The following is a 19,353-nucleotide window of genomic DNA, read 5'->3' on the forward strand; positions in this document are numbered from 1 at the left end:
ATTGCTAGATTTTTAAAGCAATCTCAACTGTTTCTCTTTTCAATTATGTTAATATGTTCTCAGATCTCGCTTTAATTCATTTTCCTCTAATTTACCTTTTCATCTTCCCATGTCATTTCTAATTCTTTATTTCACCATGTTGAGTTCTTCAATGGTTTTGCCTTTAAAATGAGTCATATTTACCACTAGGCTCCATGGTGCACACCTATAATCCCAGCTACTCTGCAAGCTGAGGCAGGAGGATTACAAGTTCAAGGCCCACCTAGGCAACTTAGTAAGATACTGTCTCTAATTTAAAAAAAAAAACAAAGAACAAAACAGCGCAGGGATGTAGATCCATGGTAGAGAACCCCTGGAAGAATACCCAGTACTGAAACACACACACACACACACACACACACACATTTAGAATTAGAGATAGAAATTTGGGGAGATAGAAGGAAAAATATATGATAAGACTCAAAAGAGAAGAGCCATGAACCACTGGAAGTGGTGAATGTCCAGGGAACATCAGAAGGTAGGGATCATGAGCCACTGGAGGTGATGAACATCCAGGGAACATCAGAAGGTAGAGACCATGAGCCACTGGAGGTGATGAACATCCAGGGGATATCAGAAGGTAGAGACCATGAGCCACTGGAGGTGGTGAACATCCAGGGGACATCAGAAGGTAGGGATCATGAGCCACTGGAGGTGATGAACATCCAGGGGACATCAGAAGGTAGAGACCATGAGCCACTGGAGGTGATGAACATCCAGGGGACATCAGAAGGTAGAGACCATGAGCCACTGGAGGTGGTGAACTTCCAGGGGACATCAGAAGGTAGGGATCATGAACCAATGATATGGAAACTAGTGGATGTGAGTAGCCCAGTCTTCACCATGGCCCACCCTCGCCTGTCCTTGACGTGGGGCCCAAGCACAGGAAAACCAGCCCAGCAATCAGCTGGTACTCTGCCTGAGGCTGTTCTTCCTGCTCTTGGGATGGCCCACATTCCTACTTACCCATGTCTTCCCTGCTTACCCCACAGCTGCTCAGGTGAGGTGCACACTCTCCCTTGAATATGTCTGCTTTCCCAAACAAATCTGTGCCTCTGGCTGAAGAGTCCTTAAGTTCATTTCTATAGTATTTGTCAAGAACCTACCTGTTCTGAGTTGCAGTCCCCTGTGGAACCTCCCAGACCTCCCTCAGTGGTACCCTTCCATCACACCCAGTGTGCAGACCACTGAGCCACCAACCTGGGCAGGTTCACCCAAGTGCTTTTCTTTCTGCCTTGCTATGACTTACTCAGTCTAAACTCCTATACTTCTAATCGATCAATCTCTCCCTCTCTCTCTTTCTTTCCCCCATCCATCCCCTCTTTTCTCCCCACTCTTTCACTTTTTTTGTGGGGGGGAGGCAGGTGCTGGGAATGAACCCAGAGCTACTTTATCACTGAGCCACATCCCAAGCCCTTTTTATCTTTTATTTTGAGACAGGGCCTTGCTAAGTTACCCAGGCTGGCCTTGAACTTACAATCCTGCCTCAGCCTCTCAAGTTTCTGGGACTACAGGTATGTGCCATCTTGCCATACTCAGCTTTTTTCGAAGACCAAAGAACATAAACTCAGTCTGCCTGTTGAACATAGGCCCCCTTCTTGGGTGGCTGGGAAATCCCCATGCGGTGAAGATTCAGGGGGCTATAAGGTGAAGGTTGAAGCCATCTTTGAGATCCAGAAGGAGCTGTGAAGAAGCTCTCTGGTCTTTTCTTTCCAATTATTCTCTTCTTCTCTTTTTCTCTGACACTGCAGCTTCAGGGTTAGCTATATGAGGTGTGCACTCTCTGCCTCTGTGACATCTGTCTTTGCTAAGGTCTGTTACCTTAATCCAGAGCTGGCATGTCAACTCTGTGAGCCATCTCCCTTGTTCACTTGACACCTGACTCAGAGGGCCCAGCTGCTCTGAGTCTTGGAGCAAGACATCGGCCATAAATTTTCTTTTTGGGGGGACAAGGTGGAGGGATACTGGGATTGAACTCAGAGGTACTTGACCACTGAGCCACATCCCCAGCCCTATTTTGTATTTTATTTAAAGACAGGGTCTCATTGAATTGTTTAGTGCCTTGCTTTTGCTGAGGCTGGCTTTGAACTCGTGATCCTCCTGCCTCAGCCTCCCAAGCCAATGGGATAACAGGCTTGTGCTACTGCACTGGCTATAAATTAATTTTCTATTGAAGTTTACCTTATGCCAAAAATGGGTTCAGATCCCCTTAAAAACCTTACAAGTTCTTTGTGTCCTCATTATTTGTACAATTGTAAGTTCTCAAGAACACCTATGCTATTTGAGATCTCAGGAATATTATTTTCATCAGGACCCTGAAAACATAGTTCAGTAGATCCTGGGATTTCCAGGAATGCCTGGAAACAGAAAATGCAGGGGTTTGCAGAAGGCCTGAGTCTGGGCTGCTCATGCTGAGTCTAAGCGGCCTCCAGATGCAGGGACACTGATGACTGGTAGGTGGCAGTGTGGGATCGACTACCCATGCCACCACAAGCCCCAGGGCTCCTGGAGCACCGTGAGGATACAGTGTGGGACAGATCAAAGTCTCTGGAAACTTCCAAGGACTCCAGTAAAACTGGACTGTAGGAGAAGCATGCATCCGTCTCCTCTGAGAGGACCCATTCTCTCCCTTGAGAGTATCGCCTTTCCCATTTACTATCTCTTCAATAAACTCATGCCTGTTAGTCGGAGCGACCTGTCTGAAATCTTTCAGACCTGATTGCAACAATCAGGGTTTAAAGGAGGGTCTTTGCACAGCCTTAGTTTCTCAGAAAGCCCAGCTCTGTGCCAATCTTGCTTCATGGATTTTACTACTGCAATGATGTGCTGTAGGTTCAAGGCAACGCTTGTCTCTCGCCCACCAGTTCTAGTTGGAACTGATTTTTACAGATTTTATGGTGGCAAGCTTTGCTTCTGCCTATCCTGGCTCCCTGAGTCCTGGCATCTGCTCTGTGTAAAGGTCACCAAAGACTCCCTGAGGGCTGACTTGTGTTCTTCTTAACAGTCTGCATTTCTCCCACACTTAGCCGTATTTGCTGAGGAATGTAACATTTCCTATTGGCTTTACTGAGTGGTCTCTGTAAATGCTTTCTAAAAGAAATCCAGTGGGATTCAGATCCCCTTAAAAGCCTCACAAGGTCTTTGTGTCCTCACTACACAGTCAGGGCAGTCTGTAGACTGGCCCTCTCAACCTCATTCCTTTGCTTAGGTCTACCTAGGACTACCAGTTTTTACTCTCCACCAGCCTCCTCCCAGCCTTCCTTCCACCCTTCCTCCACCCTTTGCTAACCCTGTGCAGTCACTGTTACAATCAACCTTTTGTTGGGATTACAGCTTATGCTACCACACCTGGGTTCCACTTCTTAACACTATCGCATTGGGTTATAGGTTCCAACATAGGAATTTTGAAGAGACACATACATTCTAGTCAAAGCTGAGTCTAACCTCATAGGGAAAAAAAACCCTGTGTCCTTTAATTATATCTACAGTTCTGGCAACAGAATAGGCACTTAAACAGTTGTCTCATGTGGCTAGGAGGCAGACAAGTATGGCAGGGGCTGCCAAAGTTCAAGTTCCCGTTCTTCCATTTGGTGGCTATGAGACCTAGAGCAAGTCATTTAGCTCTCTGGCCATCAGTTTCCTCATCTATAACATAGAACCAATAGTTATTTTCTGCCTAATAAATTTGTGGTAGGTATTAAAGGAGAGCATATAAATAAAATTTATCATAATGCCTAAGTAACTAGAAAAATTCTATAAATGTTGGGTGATGCTATATATTTATTTACAGGGATTTCTTAAATTTCTACAGAGAAACATTCAGGTTATAAATGAGACACAAGCAAATTAACATTTATTGAATATGTAATCTGTGCCTTATAGATTTATATGACCATCCTGAAGGTAGATAAATTAAGTCATTTACCCGAGGTGATAGAACTTCGTAGGCTCAGAAACTCTGCTTGCATAAGATGATGTGATAGTGATGAAACTATAAAGGAGACTCTGGCCTGAGACAGAGGTGACCAGACCTCTAGATCTCTTGTGGGTGTGTCTCACTGCTCTGTGCAGGCTCCTTCTGGACCCCCTGACTCCTCCCTGATTCCCCGCACTCTGCATGCAGACTGTTCAAGAAACACTATCCGTGAAACTTTCAAAGCTGGTAAGTGAGACTTATGGAGGACTACCAAAGCACAGGGACCACTGCAGTGTGTCTTGAAGTGAGAGAGGCCAGCTGGACACTGAACCCCAGTGGAGATGTGGAGATGTGGAGCAAGGAGAAGAAATGCTTGTCATCTCACCTACTTGGAAAGCTGAGGCAGGAGGATTGGGGAAGATTGAGGAGAAGGATGGGGTCTGTGAATGCAAATGGCTGGGAGAAATGACAGAGCAAGGTAGATTCTTGCTGAAGGCAGGCGGGTGCCCCACGATACTGCAGACTAGGGAGGAGAGCCACCACTGAGTGGGGGCAGAGGTGCCATGCTGACTTGGCAGGTCCTTGCTCAAACTGGATTCTACAAGGACAGAGAAGGAGCTTCAAGATCAGGTCCTGTAAATTAGAAGACTCAGAGGAGTCCGAGGAGGGACAGTGACAAAGCAAAGTAAGAAAGTGGGTAAGAAACTGAATTGGCAAAACTGTCATCCTGAACTTCTAGCCTCCAGAACTGGGGGCAAACAGATTTGTATTTTTACGTTGTTCAGCCTGTGGCGCTGGTTACTGCAGCATGAACATGCTAATTCATACTTAATTGTCCTCTTGCTATCTCATGCAGCTATCAATTTTCTCCACAGCTGTTCCAATCCTTAGTCTTTCATTCCCATTGCTCTAGTTTAGGTCTTCATCATCCCCTAATGATACATCCAGCCTCCAGCTCCTCCCAACTCTATTCTATCTTCAACAGCTACCAGAAAGATCTTGAAAACCAGATAAACAGCTCATACTTTTCAAAGGCTCCCGCTTTGTTAGAGGAGAAAGTCAGTCCCTTAACAAGAAAAGCCTCATGGGTGGCAGCCTAGCCCCACCCAGCCTCAAATCCTGCCACTCTTCCTCCTACTCTGTGTTCAGGCAATATCAGACCCTTGCTGAGCATACATGTCCCCTCACTCCCAGTGAAGCCAGAATTAGACCGGCAGTCAGTATAGACAGGTAAATCAAGTCAGGCCAATTTTGAGTGAGTCTCGACAAATTAGAGACTGTCCCCTGAGGGATTGAAATGTTAATTCCTTCAGAGACCTTCCTCCATGCTTATCAAGAACCTGCCACTGCTCCAACATGCTGCCCAGGTAACCTGTCCCAGGAATTGCCCCTCCCTACAAGAAGCTATAAAGTTGTTAATGTGTCCTTGGCTACTTCATCCTACCCTTCCCCCTTCAGCCCACCTGTTTCCCACCTTTGAGCCATCCCACCAAGCATTCCTGGACCTAGTCACATATGCAGGAAGGAGAAAGATAAGGGGGAAGAGGCAGGAGAACAAAGGAAGCCTAGGACATATAAAAAGGGCAGGAAAGCAAACATATGTCCACACTCCAAACTTCTAGCTCAGAGACATTGAGAACACCTAAAATCACACATAAAAACCTACAAAAGTTTATCTTAAAAAGCAGTAGAGTGGATAGAAATGATTATGTCAATGCCAGAACTTAGAAACTTCAGACACTTCAATGTTTTATTTATTTAGAGACATGGTGTTGCTAAATTGCCCAGGCTGACCCCCAACTTGCAATCCTCCTGCCTCAGCTTTCCAAGTAGGTGAGATGACAGGCATTCACCACAATGCCATGATGAATCCAGCCTAATTCCATCTTAAGATTGGCAGCCATCTCGTCACAAAGTCATGAAAAGTTAATTTCCGTTTTACTATAAACTACTGCGATTTCTAAACTTGCTTGGAATGCCTGCCTGCCTTGAACTCACCCATGCCTGGCTTTCCCTGACCAGATAATAACCCTCTCTGAAACCCTACTGGCGCCTTATAAATTCTGATGTTGGGATCTAATTTACTCCCTAAGTGCTGAACCATTTAGACCATTAACCTACTACCTGCCTTTGCATTATGCTTGTCAAAATCCTGTTATCTGTAAGTTCTCAAGACACCCCCTCTTTTGCAACTTTTTGTGCTATACAACTGCGCTCCTAGAGAACAAGAGGACTGTTTTCTAACCCAAGGATTTTGGGAGAGACGTCCTGGCCAGTCGGAATTTCAAGCTTGGTTTAATTTGATTTAAAATTGGAGTTGGTGGTCTTTTCTTTGTGTCGTGGCTTAAGAGAAATAAAAAAATAAATATTTTTATTTCTAGAGGACAGTAATTGCACACATTATGAAGTACACTGTGATAATCCAATTTATGTATACAATGCATAATAATCAGAGCAGGATAACATCATCTCGAACATTTACCATTTCTTTGTCTTGATAACATTTTGACATATGCAGTTAAATGCATCAACCTACCCTACTGTGCAAACAGAACATTAGAAAGACCTCCTACGCAATGGGACCCCTAAATTTCAATATTTGATGAATGAGAGTCCCTCTGGGGCCAAGCTGTGTGCACACCTGTAATCCCAGTTACTTGGGAAGCTGAGGCAGGAAGATCACAGGTTCCAGGCCAGCTTGAATAACTAAGGGAAAACTCATCTCAAGAAGGAAAAAAAGAAAAGAAAAAAAAATTAAAGGGGTTGCTAGCACGCACGAGGGCCTGGGTTCATTCCTGGTATTGGAAAGAGAAGGGGAAAGGAAGAATCAAGTTCCTTGGATTTGGAAGGCCTTGCCCAACCCCCCAACACCCCCCCACCAACGACCAACGGAAGAATAAGCCAAACACAAGAGGAAAGGCTGGAACCTCCCGCGCGCATATCACAGCGCTCACCCGGAACTTGTAAACGGAACGCTACCAGCCCTAGCGATCACGACCAGGCCCCTTTAAGGGAGACCGGGTGGATCCCTGCCTTGAATCGCTTGCTAAGAGCACCGGCCAATGGGAGAACCCACCAATGGGAGGACCTGCCAATGGGAGGACCGACCAATGAGAGGTCCCGCCTGCGAGCGCGGTCCGGGGCGGGGCTTGCGTGCGGTGAGACGCCCCAGCCCTCGGAAGTGCGGGGGATTGGAGGTGAGCGCGGCGCACGTGCCCCGCGGTGGGAGAACTGCTGGGGCGGGTGCGGGCAGCCCGCCTTAGGGGTGTCGGGGGACGGCCTCCGTGGCCCGGGCACCCCGGATCAGGGTTCCGCCCCGCCTAGAGGCCGCGGGCGGCCGGCAGCGAGGGCCCGGTGGCGCCGGCCCTGGTTTGCGCGTCCCGTAGGTGGGCCCCTGGACTTGAAGAAAGACGGGATGTCTCCGCGTGTCTGTTTCGGGCAACAAAAGCCTTTTCTGAACCAGGGCAGTTCTCGTGGTAGCTCGTTCGTCAAGACAACCACCAGAATGTTAACTTTGAAATTTGTCTTTCAGGTGATAAGAACCACATAATGTCAATAGCTCGGTCATCGGTCCATGCCAAATGGATCGTGGGGAAGGTGATTGGGACAGCAATGCAGAGAACCGCTAAAGTGAGGGTGACCAGGCTTGTTCTGGATCCCTACTTGTTAAAGGTGAGGAGCATATCTGTTTTAGATGGCAGTCATAGCTCACCAACATTTTATGGGTTCTACATTTCCCTGTAAGAAGAATGTGTGGAGTCTCCACTGCAAGCCAGGTACTGCCCTGTCCTATGGATATGACTTGGTTGTCATTCATATCCAGTAGCGCAGAGTTAATTTCAACAGTATAACTACTTGTGGTCAGTCTATAAGTAAAGCACCTTGGGAGCAGAGAATGGCACCCTCTTTCCAGATTGCCCTGAGAGAGCATCCTCAATTAAGAGACATTTACACGGAATTTCACATGAGATTTTTATACCAAGGACCATATGGGGGGAGTCATTCACCAAACTTCTGCTGAAGTTTGCAGAAGTTCATTTCGCCACCATAGGTGTGACATTCAACAGCAAGTGGCCTGGCGAGATGGAGCCCAGAACTTGATACTTAGTAGGCACTCTTGTGAATGAATGGCAAAGACAGTTGGAGCTGAACTGCAAAGGGTGTTCTGTGGTTTGGAATTTATCTTTTAATTAAATGAAAGACAGACTTGGAAACATAGGAATGGGGATGAGGACTGGAGGTAAGGGAATGGGATGTAGAAGCCATTGCACAAGTTTTGGATGGAAATGGACCTGAACTAAAACTGGAGCAGTAGGCATGCAGTGGGACAAGCAGATTTCAGGAAGAATGAACAGAGTCATGGACTTGTTAGATGTACACAGAGAGGAGGGCAGGTACCAAGGATGGTTTCTGCATTCAAAGTTGGACCCACAAGTAGTCGGGAATGTTGTTCATTATCTGGGAACAAAAGCACAGGAGAAAGCCAAAGAGTGGTGTGTGGTATGGTCATTGGCCTTGGAAGACCTTGGCTTGAATGCTGACCCTTGTCAACTGTGCATGTTTCATAACTCTCGGCCTGCTTTTCTCTCTATAAAATGGAAATTCTTGCTACAGTTAGGATGTTATGAAAAATAGGTGATTCCAGTGTAATGTTTATTCTCTTGATAACTTTAGAGCCTCCCCCCTGCCTTTTTTTTTTTTTTAAAACAGGATCCTGCTAAGTTGCTGAGTTTGGGCTGAACTTTAATCCTTCTGCCTCAGCCTCCCAAGTTGCTGAGAAAATACAAACAGGCTTTGCCTCTCCCATCTTAGAGCCTCTTTATGGTTTGAAGTGGTTCAGTGACTTGCAGCTAGTGGAGAGAGTAGCATGTTTGTAGGTTTCAGGGAGGCTTCAGGGGAAGAACTGTTTAGTGCAGGGAGAGATGACAATGGATAGAGCAAGGGAATGGACTGGAGACCCAAGGACAAGACCAGCTCTGGAGAATCCATGCTGGCTTTCCAGGAATTAGGCAGCTAGTCTCTGTACTAGTGGTCTTTAAGCATCCTGCCTTCTGGTCCCCAAGTTCTGGCTTGTTCTGTGTTTTAGTTTTTCATATTCTACACTGCATTGTCTGGTCACTGATTTGTTCCTCTCCTTCTCTCAACAGTATTTTAATAAGCGAAAAACATACTTTGCTCACGATGCCCTTCAGCAGTGCACTGTTGGGGATATTGTGCTTCTCAAAGCTTTACCTGTTCCACGAACAAAGCATGTGAAACATGAACTGGCCGAGATCGTTTTCAAGGTTGGCAAAGTCATAGATCCAGTGACAGGAAAACCCTGTGCGGGAACCACCTACCTGGAGAATCCCATCAGTTTGGAAACCAATTACCCCAAAACTCCAGAAGAACTCGATGTTTCTTCATCACCGTGAAGGAGTGGAAGAAGGAGCCAAAGGGAAAGATCTATGTTTGCTTTATGGGGAAAAAAAATTTCAGTTTCATTCCAAACTGTGTCCAATTTTTCTTATTTATTTTTTCATTCAAAGGAATCTTGAATTTCTCTAAGCCTCTATTAGAGAAGAAAACCCTTCAATATAAACTGATAAAGTCATATTCTCTGATGGTATCTATTCAAAATTAAATTTTTTTTTTCTCTGATTTCACCAACTCACAAGGGAAACAGTCAATATGTTTGTGGTCAAATTTTAAAAGACTGAGCTGTATTAATAAGAATGTTGACATGTAGAAAATAAAATTTTAGACATTGTGTTGTTTATATCCTAGGCTAGATGAAGTGGGCATGAGTTCTTAAAATGTGAAACTGAGTTGTGGGACTTTTAATGTATTTAAGTTGGAGGTTTCTGGGTTTTGTGGCAATGTGTTAATAAAGTGGGATAACTTAGATTCTGACCTGAGGAAATACTGAGTTGTATCTCAGTTTTCAGATTCCTAGAAAGAGACTTGGGATATATTTCAACCTCAGCTAATATGTGTGTTATATAACAGGGTTTCGGTGATGGCCACAGGCATTAGTCATAGGGCCTCAACAAGGCAGGGAGGTATGTATAGATGCCTTCATGGCAAACAGAACCTTTTAGGGGAGAGGTGGTTTTGTTGTTTTGTTTTGGTACTAGGGATTGAACCCAGGGTCACTTTACCACTGAGCCACATCCCTAGCCCCTTTTAATTTTTTTTTTTTTAATATTTATTTTATTTTTTTTAGTATTTGGCGGACACAACATCTTCGTTTGTATGTGGTGCTGAGGATCGAACCCGGGCCGCACGCAGGCCAGGCGAGCGCGCTACCGCTTGAGCCACATCCCCAGCCCCCCCTTTTAATTTTTGAGACAAGTTCTCACTAAGTTGTTTAGGGCCTCGCTAAGTTGTGAGGCTGATCTCAAACTTGCAATCCTCCTTCCTCAGCTTCCCTTGTCACTGGGATTACAGATATACATCACCATGCCCTGCTGTTTGTTTTTGTTTTTGTTTTTGTTTTTTTTTTTTTTGAGGTGCTAGGGATTGAGCCCAGGACCTTGCATATGCTCGGCAAGCACTGTACCACTGAGTCCTAGGGGAGCCTTTAGAACATTTTCCCTGGAGAAATGAGACAGTGTTAAGAGTCTTTTGGGGTGGGCAGTGCTGGCAATGAACCCAGGGACATTTAACCACTGAGCTACATCCCCAGTCCTTTTTGAGACAGGGTCTTGCCAAGTTGCTGACCAACCTTGAATTTGAGATCCTCCTGCCTCAGCCTCCAAAGTTCAAGGATTATAGGTCTGCACCATCACACCTGGCTAGAACTGAATCTTGAAGTCTGGGGTAGTAGATGAGGGTTGTGGAAAGGGCGTTGGGGCAGAAGGAAGGGCATGTAAAACTCCGAGAGAAGGCATAAGCAGAGGTTCTAAAAGCAGGAGAAAGTTATTGGGACATTTCAAACACAAGTGGAACTAGAGAAATAAGAGTTACACTCTAAATGACAGTGGATTATTTGAAGTTCTAAAAATGGTAAAGTTTCATTTCAATAAAAGTTAAAATAGCACCAGTGTCGAAAATGCACCGGAAGGAGAAAGATAAGCTGATATCTTGAGACCTAAACTGGATAGCTGACGTTGCAAAGTGGAGTTCTTGGTGTAGTGCCTGGATAGGTGAGCAAAGGAAACAGTATCTTAAGTGTCTGCAGGTAGAGCCTTGTGACACTGGTTAGTTGGAAAGGGTTCATGCAGAGCATCTCATGCTTCCCCAAGTGGTCTCCCAATAGATGACAGGACACCTGTACCATCAGTTCTGGGACAGAGTCCAAGCCATCTATAAACTCTTTTAAAGGTTTATGTATACTCTGGAATGTATTTTTATTTAAATAAAAATTTCATGGGTTGGGGTGTAACTCCTACTAGAGCAGGAGGCTGGGGTTCAGTCCCCAGCACTGAAGGGGGAAAAAAAAAAACTATCATTGTGTATGTGTATGTGAAGGCATGGTCTCATCCACACCTACTCTGCAGGACTGGGACAAGCCTCCCTTTGGGTCTACATAAGCTCACTAAACCGATGCTAGTTGAGGCAGAGAACTCCCTTGGCCACTCAACTTATTCCCACTGACCTCCAAACACAAGTGTTTCTCCCCAGGTAAATTGTTAGGATGCCTCCTCCACCCACAGGACCCATCCCTGCCCCAAATGGTTGCTTCCCTTATTATTATGCTCACATTCTGCCCCAATCACATAGCTTTGCCCCTTGGTCCCCAGTAGCCGCAGCTTCAGAAAACTTAGCCAAGAAACCCAGTTTTTGCCTCCGCTGTTCCTATGCACAAATCTCCAAGCGGCCCAGGCTGGCCTCCCTGGAATGCTCCCCTTTGGCAGCTGGGGCCTGCTCTACCCGGTCACTCGCTTCTTCCGCTTTGTGACCACCTCTTTCTTCTCTCCTGTCTTGGTTGAAGTGTTCGCTGTGGTTACATCTGTGCCTTTTTTTATCTTCCCACGAATAAAGTTTTCCCTATACAGTGCCACAGAGACCCGCGCCTGTTGCTTAGGTTCCTCCCCCCGGTAGTGCTCTGCCTTCTTCCACTGACGGAGCCCCTGGGATGGAGCGGCCTAGCCAGCCCCTCCAGGAGCTCTCCCTTCGGTGCCGACCTTGCGTCGTGTGAACACCTGACACTCCATCCAGTTATTCACGCAGGTCCCCACCAGACTGGACGGCTTTGGGATGGGCGCTGGGGCTGCCGGTGACCAGCACCGTCTGGTGCCAAAATGCACGGGCAGTGTGATCTACACTACCGGAGCTAGGCATGTGTCCCCGGGCGCTTGAATTAGGATGTGGCTGTTTGCAACAGTAACGTTCCCTCGGTGCCTCACTCGCAGCAGGCTGGGAGCGCCGAGCTTCGGGGAACACCTGCCGCATCTGCGGCTCTGCCCGCGCTGCCCGGACACCCGGCGCCGCCGCCGCCTCACGCGGCTCCCCCAGGCCTCCGGCGGCAGCTCCCCCTGGCGGCGGCGGCGCTCTCTGCGGCGGCCGCGGGGCCCGGCGCGGGGACGGAGGGGGGGGGGATTCGCGGCGGCGGCGGCGGCGGCTCCCGAGCAAGATGGCGGCGCGAGTGCTGTGCGCGCGCGCGGCGGCCGGGGCCGGGGGCCTGCTGCGGGCCGCGCCCTGCGGGCTCCGGTGAGCGGCGCCGACCTTCCGGGAGCGGCCGGGGTGGGGCCCGTGGCGGGGCCGGGCCCGGGGCGGCGGGGCTGCCGCGCCAAGGTCAGGAGGAGGCCTGCGGGCCGCGGGGTGACGGCGGCGCTCGCGGCGGGGCGGGGGCGGCCGGGGCGCGGCCGGTCCTGCGGGAGTGGCCCCGCCGCCCGGGCCCCGGGAGGCCGGCTCCGCTCCTATGCTCGGGACCCGCGCGCTGCGCGTTCGCCGCGGCTGTCCGTCGGGGCGCCGGGGAGCGCGCGCACCCCCCGAGCTGTCCGTCTCGGCGCCGGTCCCGCGGCGGTGGACCCCGCGTTGCGTGGCTGGTCGGCCGAGTGCCGGGAGCGACCTGAAGGGAGGAGCGGGTGTGCGCCGCGGGCGGAGGCGCCCAGAGCAGGCCGGACCGGGTAGGCACTGCCGGCGGGGCCCAGGGATCGCCCTTCCTGGACTGGTGTGCGGCCTGTGGGCCCGGTGTCCAAATCTGACGTTTATGTTTCCAGGATGGTTCACATAACAACTTCTTATTTTTATCGTCATCGGCATCTACCTTGTGGCTTTTTGCTTTTTTTTCCCTCCCCCGCACCAGTGATATGAGCCCATCGATTTTGTATTTTGTTCTTTGAAAAAGAGGCAGCTGAAACTGAGGATGTGCACCCCACAGGTTTGCCCCAGGCCCAAGGTCACAGAGCTAGTGCAATGGGGATTTGGACCCGGGTCTGCCCAGCACCCCGCTGTGCTGGGCCATGACCAGCTGGTTCTTTGATGACCCTCCCAGGTTCCCCTATGCTTTGTGACCACTTGTTCCTAGCCTCTGGCCAGCCTTCCCTGAAGGCATTTCCAGGACTGCACCTAGACCCAGTTAATTTGCTAAGTCGTGTGTTGCACTGTGTGATGTGTGAAGCCCCGTGGAACTGGCATGATAGCCAGGGCCACCGTACCTGGGAAGGATCGTTGGAGGTAAACCTACAGACTACAGCTAGGGCATGTTCAGAGAGAGAAGACCAGGGAGACTTGTGCAAATTCATGTGAGGCCTTGCCAAGAAAGTGACATTGAGCTGAGACCTGTGTGAGAAAGACTTGAGTGGGAAGGAGTCAGAAACCCAAGGAAAGTCCATAAGGCTTCAATCAGCAGTAAAGGGAGGAGGCGGCAAGGAACACGGGCCATGTAACCTCAGGCCTTATAGGCTTGGACTTTATTCTGAGAGGTATGTAAATATAAGATTTTAGTGTGACATGATATATTTCTTTAAAAAGTAGTCTTATTTTGGAGAGAGGACAGAATTAAAGTTAATGACCAAGTGAGAGGATACGGTGCCATTTACCTAGAGTCATTTGTTCCTTAAATATGTAAGTGCTGCCCTGTGCCAGGCACTGATGGCTGTTGGGAACATCAGTGCATAAGGAGCACACAGCTTTTGGGGAGCTTGCTGGTGTTGCAGAGAGGAAGAAAGGGGAGTTGAGAATCTTGTCAAGTTTCAGGTGACTGCATGCTTTCCAGATGGAAAAACCAATAGCCAGCTGGCTGTATGACTCCTCAGAGGAGATGTCTAGGCTGCAGGCAACATGTGGGAGTTACCAGCATATAGGAAGCCACTTATTGATAGATGAGGTTTTGTTTCTTTCTGTTGTTGTTGCAGTGCTAGGGATTGAACCCAGGGCCTAGAGCATTCTAGGTAGGCACTCTACTCCAGCCCCACATGGGTTTCATTATACTGTTTTATATTGGGTCAAAAGTTTTCATAGTAAAGTACATTTAAAACCCATAGGGATGGATGAGGTTACTTGAAAGAGAGTGGATATGGATGGTTAAAAGGCTGAGAAATAAGCCCTGGTATGTGCCAACATTTTCAGGCTGGATGAAGGAGAGGGGCAGCAAGGGAGACTGGGAGAAAGCAGCCTGCAGGTCATTGTTGCCTGACAGCTGCCAGAGGGAGGCATTTCAAGGAGGGAGTCCATCTGCTGTGCCAAATACTGCTAGAAGGTTAAGTAAGATGACAGAAGAAAATGGAATTTACCAACAGGGGTGTTGTGGGTGACCTTGAAGATCAGTTTCAGCGAGGAGGTTGTCCTGGGAGACTTAGCCAACACATGTTCCTTAGCTGTGCTCAGCACCAGGCCCAGCATTCCCAGCTGCTTCCTGCACACGTGCACTCGTGTCCCACAGGTGCTGGAAAGGCTTATGTACCTGGAACTTAACTCCTACTCCACCAATAAAGCCTGCTGTTCCTGGGTGGTATTCCCAAGCCCCCCTGCTCTTCCTCCACATATGTCAGTTCTGCCTGGAGTGTGCCTTGGCTCTCCCTCCTACATCCCCTCCACCCTCTCAGCGTGACTGTCAGCAACACTCCATGTGCATTGCTGTGACGAGTGTGTACTTGAACACAACCAAAGGATTTTAAGACACAGGGCCTGTGGAGCATTCCTGTACCCCCAGCTGCTCCAAGGCTGAGGATCGAAAGTCCAAGGCCAGCCTGAGCCCTGTCTCAAAATAAAATTTAAAATGGGGCTCTAGCTCAGTGGTAGAGCACTTGTCTAGCACATGGGAGGCCCTGGGTTCAAACCCCAGGCCTGGAGGAAAAGAAAAGAAAGAATTCTAAGAATTCTTTGGGGGGGGGCAGTTTGGGGCATTGAAAATTAAATCCAGGAGTGCTTTACTACTGTGCTACATCCCCTGCCCTGTTTTATATTTTATTAGAGACAGGATCTCACTGAGTTGCTTAGGATCTAGCTAAGTTGCTGAAGCTGGGTTTGAACTCATAATCCTCCTGCCTCAGCCTCCCGAGTTGCTGAGATTACAGGCATGGGCTACCCTGCCTGGCCTCCAAACACTTGTTATATTTTATTTTGAGACAAGGCCTAACTAAGCTGCCCAGTCTAGCATCAAACTTGATCCTCCTGCTTCAGCCTCCTGAGTCACTGGGATCACAGGTATGCATCACCACACCTGACTCTTTTTTTTTTTTTTTAAATTATTATAAAGGTCTCTATTATATAAATCTTGACTGTATCCTAATCCTTCTTCCATTTTTCCTCCATCACCCCTGCCAAGAAAAGCATAAAAGACATTTAGGGAACAATTAGGGACATTTTAAGTAGGGAATAGATACTAGATATTATGGAATTATCTTTCTTAGATAGCATTGTGGATTTCTTTGTTCTTAGGAGATACACACTGCAGTATTTAGAGGTGAAGTATTATGTCTACATTATTTTCAAATAGTTCTGTAAAAATTTTTTCAAAAATGTAGAACAGAGAGGAGACAAAGAGATAAGAGGGTAATAGGGTGGATATAGTCAGCATGGGTGACGTGCATGTAAGAAAATGCCGCATGGAAGCCCATTATTTTATATACTTAATATGTGCTAGTTATCACATATTTTTAAACAACAATCTGGGAGAAGAAATACAGAGAAAAATTTAAAATGTGGCATGCTAGGGATGCAGCAGTACTGCAAAACAGAAAAGGTAGCATGTTAATTGTTCTAGAGGTGGGGCACAGGTTATTTTACTTCAACTTCTCTGTGTTAGAAGTTCTTCCACCTCTGTCGGATTCACTGGGGTGGGGGCAGATGGGGCAGCAGGTGCTGTCTTGATGCAGGACCCTGGACAGGCCCTTGAGCCTGCTCCAGCTCTGGCTGGTGCTTCCCCAGCCACAGCACTTGCTTGCTCCTGGCTTCCACAGGCTCTGGTTTTTCCTAGTGTCCTTCCTCTCTGGAAGTCCCCCTGAGGGACTGCTCTTCCCCTTTCAGGTTTGCACTTAACGAGTGCTGCCTCAGGTAACCAGGTTCCACCTGCGTGATCCCCACACTCATACCTGTGTCTGGACCAGGGCCTCTCTCCCACAGGGATCGTGTTTGTCTCCTCCCAACAGCACACTGCGTTTTGTGAAGCCAGGCTGGGTTTTCAGCCACCTGTGGGCCCAGCCAGTGCCAGCACATGTGCAGTGAGTGTTTGAGGGTCAGGTGAGTGAGGCCCAGGGTGTACTGCTTCCCAGCCTGAGGTCTACATGCAAATGGACTTCTCTTCCCCGATTTGCCCTGCACTCCTGACCAGGACCTGACTCAGTCTTTTCACCTTGGACATGTCTTTTGAATGTGTTCTTTCCCTTCATCCCTACTGCCATCATCTTGACCCTGGGCCACCTCTGGGTCCATCCAGTGCGTGTATGTTGAATACCTCTTTTGAGCTGGTGCTGCTGGGCATGGCCACCAGTGGGGAGCCCAGGAACCACAAGCCCTGCTTTCATCACTACTGTTGTCCGCCACACCACTGCCAGGCTGCTTCTTATACTTTTTTGAAAACTTTCCAGCATAGCACCATGTTCAGGAGAAAACCCAGCTGATGGTCCTGGTGCACAGAGCCTCACCATCCATCCCTTTTGTCCTCCTGTCACCCCTCTCCATCCTCCTGCTCTGTTTTTCTGCCTTATTGAGCTCTTTGCTGGTCCAGAAACATGCCTTTTAGCTCTAAGACCCCATGCCCTTGTGCACGTTGCTCCCTTTAGAATCATCGCCTTCCTCATCCACCTATCTTGCCTGCCCTCCAAGATGGCTGGGATGTCTCTGCTGAAGTCCCTCGGGCTCCTGAGTCCAGCCAGTGCCTTGTCTCCTTCAGCTCCCACCACGTGTCTGTATGTAGTGCCTGAGATCGCTCTGGCCCTGACATTGAGCAGGCTCATCTGGTCCAACCTGACATTCACAGAGCCTGGCCCATGGGTCACTTCCATCTGAACTCTGGTGTTCTGCAGAATGTGCTTCCCGCTGCCCTCTGTAAAGTGCCACCCAACATGTGACCTTGGCAATTGTCACTGTCACAGAGAACCTAGGCCTTGCCTGGCAGTCACTGGCATAGCTGCTGCTTCCTCCTTCTAGGGTTTGGCCTAGACAGCTGGATGGACTGGGCACATCAGGCAGCATTAGGCACCTGACCTTCAGAAAATTCAAAGTGTGACAGTCAGTTGAGGGTGAGATTGTGCCAGAATGTTTTAATTTGCCAAAGTAGTTGCCGCTCAGGCTCACAAACATTTGCATCAGAGAGTCTTGTTTGCCGCTTGACTATTTCTTAGTCTCATTCCCTGCTCTCTCTTTCATTTGTGAAATATTTCCACATCCCTTACCTCGTTTTATCCATCCTAAGGTGAATCCCTTTTACTAAAATATGGCAACAAACACCATCTGCTGATTTTTGCTCAGCTGAGGAGGTTTCTAATTGGGAGCAGTCCCTGAGGAGCAAGAACATTTTGAGCTTTATAGTAATAGCTGAATTCCTATTTTTATTTGGCTCAGGTTGTTGTGCCTCTCTGAGCCAGTTTTAAAATGCAGTATCCACCTCGCTAGAGTGTTTTGAGGACCAAGGAGATGATATAGACAAAATACATAATTCAGTCCCCAGTAAGAAGTATATATTTGTTAACTTTTAATCTTGTTGAGTTCTAAAGAGGATGAAAATTTCACTGAACTTTTTTCCAGCCCTATTTAGCCTGCCAATAAATCTTTTTTTTTAAACATTTTTAATTAGTTGTTAATGGACATTTATTTATTTATATGTGGTGCTGAGGATCAAACCCAGTGCCTCACGCGTGCTAGGCAAACACTCTACCACTGAGCCACAACCCCAGCTCCCAATAATTATTTATTATGCTCACTTATAAAGTATTAAAGGCCATAAAAATTAGATGTCAGTATGTACACAGATAATAAATGCTTATCTATGCATTCCTAGAATACATTAAAAACAATTATCACTGTGGCTTAACTACTTGGGAGGCTAAAGCAGGAGGGTTGCAAGTTTGAGGCCAAGGTAACAGAGGTAGTCTCTCTCTAAAACACTTTTTAAAAGGGGCTGTAGCTCAGTGCACAGCACCCTTGGGTTTAATCCCTGTAGTGGTTTAGATATGCGATGTCCCACAAAAGTTATGCGTTAGACAACACAAGAAGGTCTAGAGGTAGGCTGACTGGTTTAGGAGAGCCTTAACCTAGTCAATGCATTAATTCCCTGATGGGGATTAACTGGGTGGTAACTGTGAGCAGGTAGTGGCTGGAGGGGGTGGGTCATTGAGGGTATGCCTTTGTCTATGGTGAAGGGAATCTTTCTCTCTGCTTCCTGATGACCTGTCCCCAGCTGCTTTCCTCTGCCACATCCTTCTACCATGATGTTCTGCCTCACCTCAGGCCCCAAGGAATGGAGTCAGCTGCCTATGGACTGAGATCTCTGAAACTGTCAGCCTCCAAATAAACTTTTCCTCCTCAAAACTGTTCTTGTCACAGGGATAGGGTTGTGGCTTAGTGATAGAGCGCTCGCCTAGCATGCATGAGGTACTAGGTTCGATCCTCAGCACCACATGAATATAAAATATATTGTGTCCACCTAAAAACCTAAAAAATATTTTTTTAAAAAACTTTTCTTGTCAGGTCTTTTGGTCACAGCAGCAAAAAAACTGACTAAAACAGAATTTGGTACTGAGAATGGGGTTGTTGCTGTGACTAACCCTGTAGCAGGAAACAGACCAATTGAGCAGAAGCAAGCAGCACTCAGAAAGAGGAGAGCTCCAAACTTTAGTCTATATGGTGGGCCCAGAGGGAAACAAAACTCCAAATTCTGAGTGCTGATCCACGGTTTCTTACAACATATATTGGTAATTTGGTGTCATCTTAGATCCATCCTATCATTGGGTTTTTTTTTTTTTCCTCTTAAAAAAAAAAAAAAGAATCCTAATGTATGAGGCTGAAGGCCTTGTGCAGGGTCTCTGACA

General features: G+C 47.7%; 2 protein-coding genes across 4 annotated transcripts in view; both read left to right on the plus strand.

Annotated features, from left to right (window-relative positions):
• Positions 1 to 7,090: 7,090 nt before the first annotated feature.
• Mrps17 (mitochondrial ribosomal protein S17) lies at positions 7,091 to 9,713 on the plus strand. 3 transcript variants are annotated; one of them, XM_027948545.2, is made up of 3 exons: positions 7,091 to 7,152; positions 7,488 to 7,627; positions 9,103 to 9,713. In XM_027948545.2, exons 2-3 carry the CDS (start codon positions 7,505 to 7,507, stop codon positions 9,367 to 9,369), a joined length of 390 nt encoding a protein of 129 aa, XP_027804346.1. In that variant the 5' UTR covers positions 7,091 to 7,152; positions 7,488 to 7,504; the 3' UTR covers positions 9,370 to 9,713. The 3 variants fall into 3 exon arrangements, with proteins under 3 accessions (XP_027804346.1, XP_027804347.1, XP_071461564.1); XM_027948546.2 differs by lacking the exon at positions 7,091 to 7,152 and adding an exon at positions 7,165 to 7,341; XM_071605463.1 differs by lacking the exon at positions 7,091 to 7,152 and adding an exon at positions 7,165 to 7,337.
• A 2,762-nt stretch (positions 9,714 to 12,475) lies between these two features.
• Positions 12,476 to 19,353, plus strand: part of Nipsnap2 (nipsnap homolog 2) — a 29,966-nt gene continuing 23,088 nt past the window's right edge. The window contains exon 1 of the mRNA XM_027948702.2: positions 12,476 to 12,589. Within this exon, the coding sequence (XP_027804503.2) occupies positions 12,513 to 12,589 (77 nt within the window). The 5' untranslated portion in view covers positions 12,476 to 12,512. The remainder of the gene's footprint in view (positions 12,590 to 19,353) is intronic.

Source organism: Marmota flaviventris, chromosome 19 (genome assembly GCF_047511675.1).
Source record: "Marmota flaviventris isolate mMarFla1 chromosome 19, mMarFla1.hap1, whole genome shotgun sequence".
Taxonomy (NCBI): Eukaryota; Metazoa; Chordata; class Mammalia; order Rodentia; family Sciuridae; genus Marmota; species Marmota flaviventris.

Excerpts from the sequence above, each read along its gene's own strand:
- Mrps17 (XM_027948545.2), top strand. The coding sequence starts at position 7,505 with ATGTCAATAGCTCGGTCATCGGTCCATGCCAAATGGATCGTGGGGAAG. Across the intron at positions 7,628-9,102 it reads TGGATCCCTACTTGTTAAAG|TATTTTAATAAGCGAAAAAC; the intron begins GTGAGGAGCATA and ends TTCTCTCAACAG.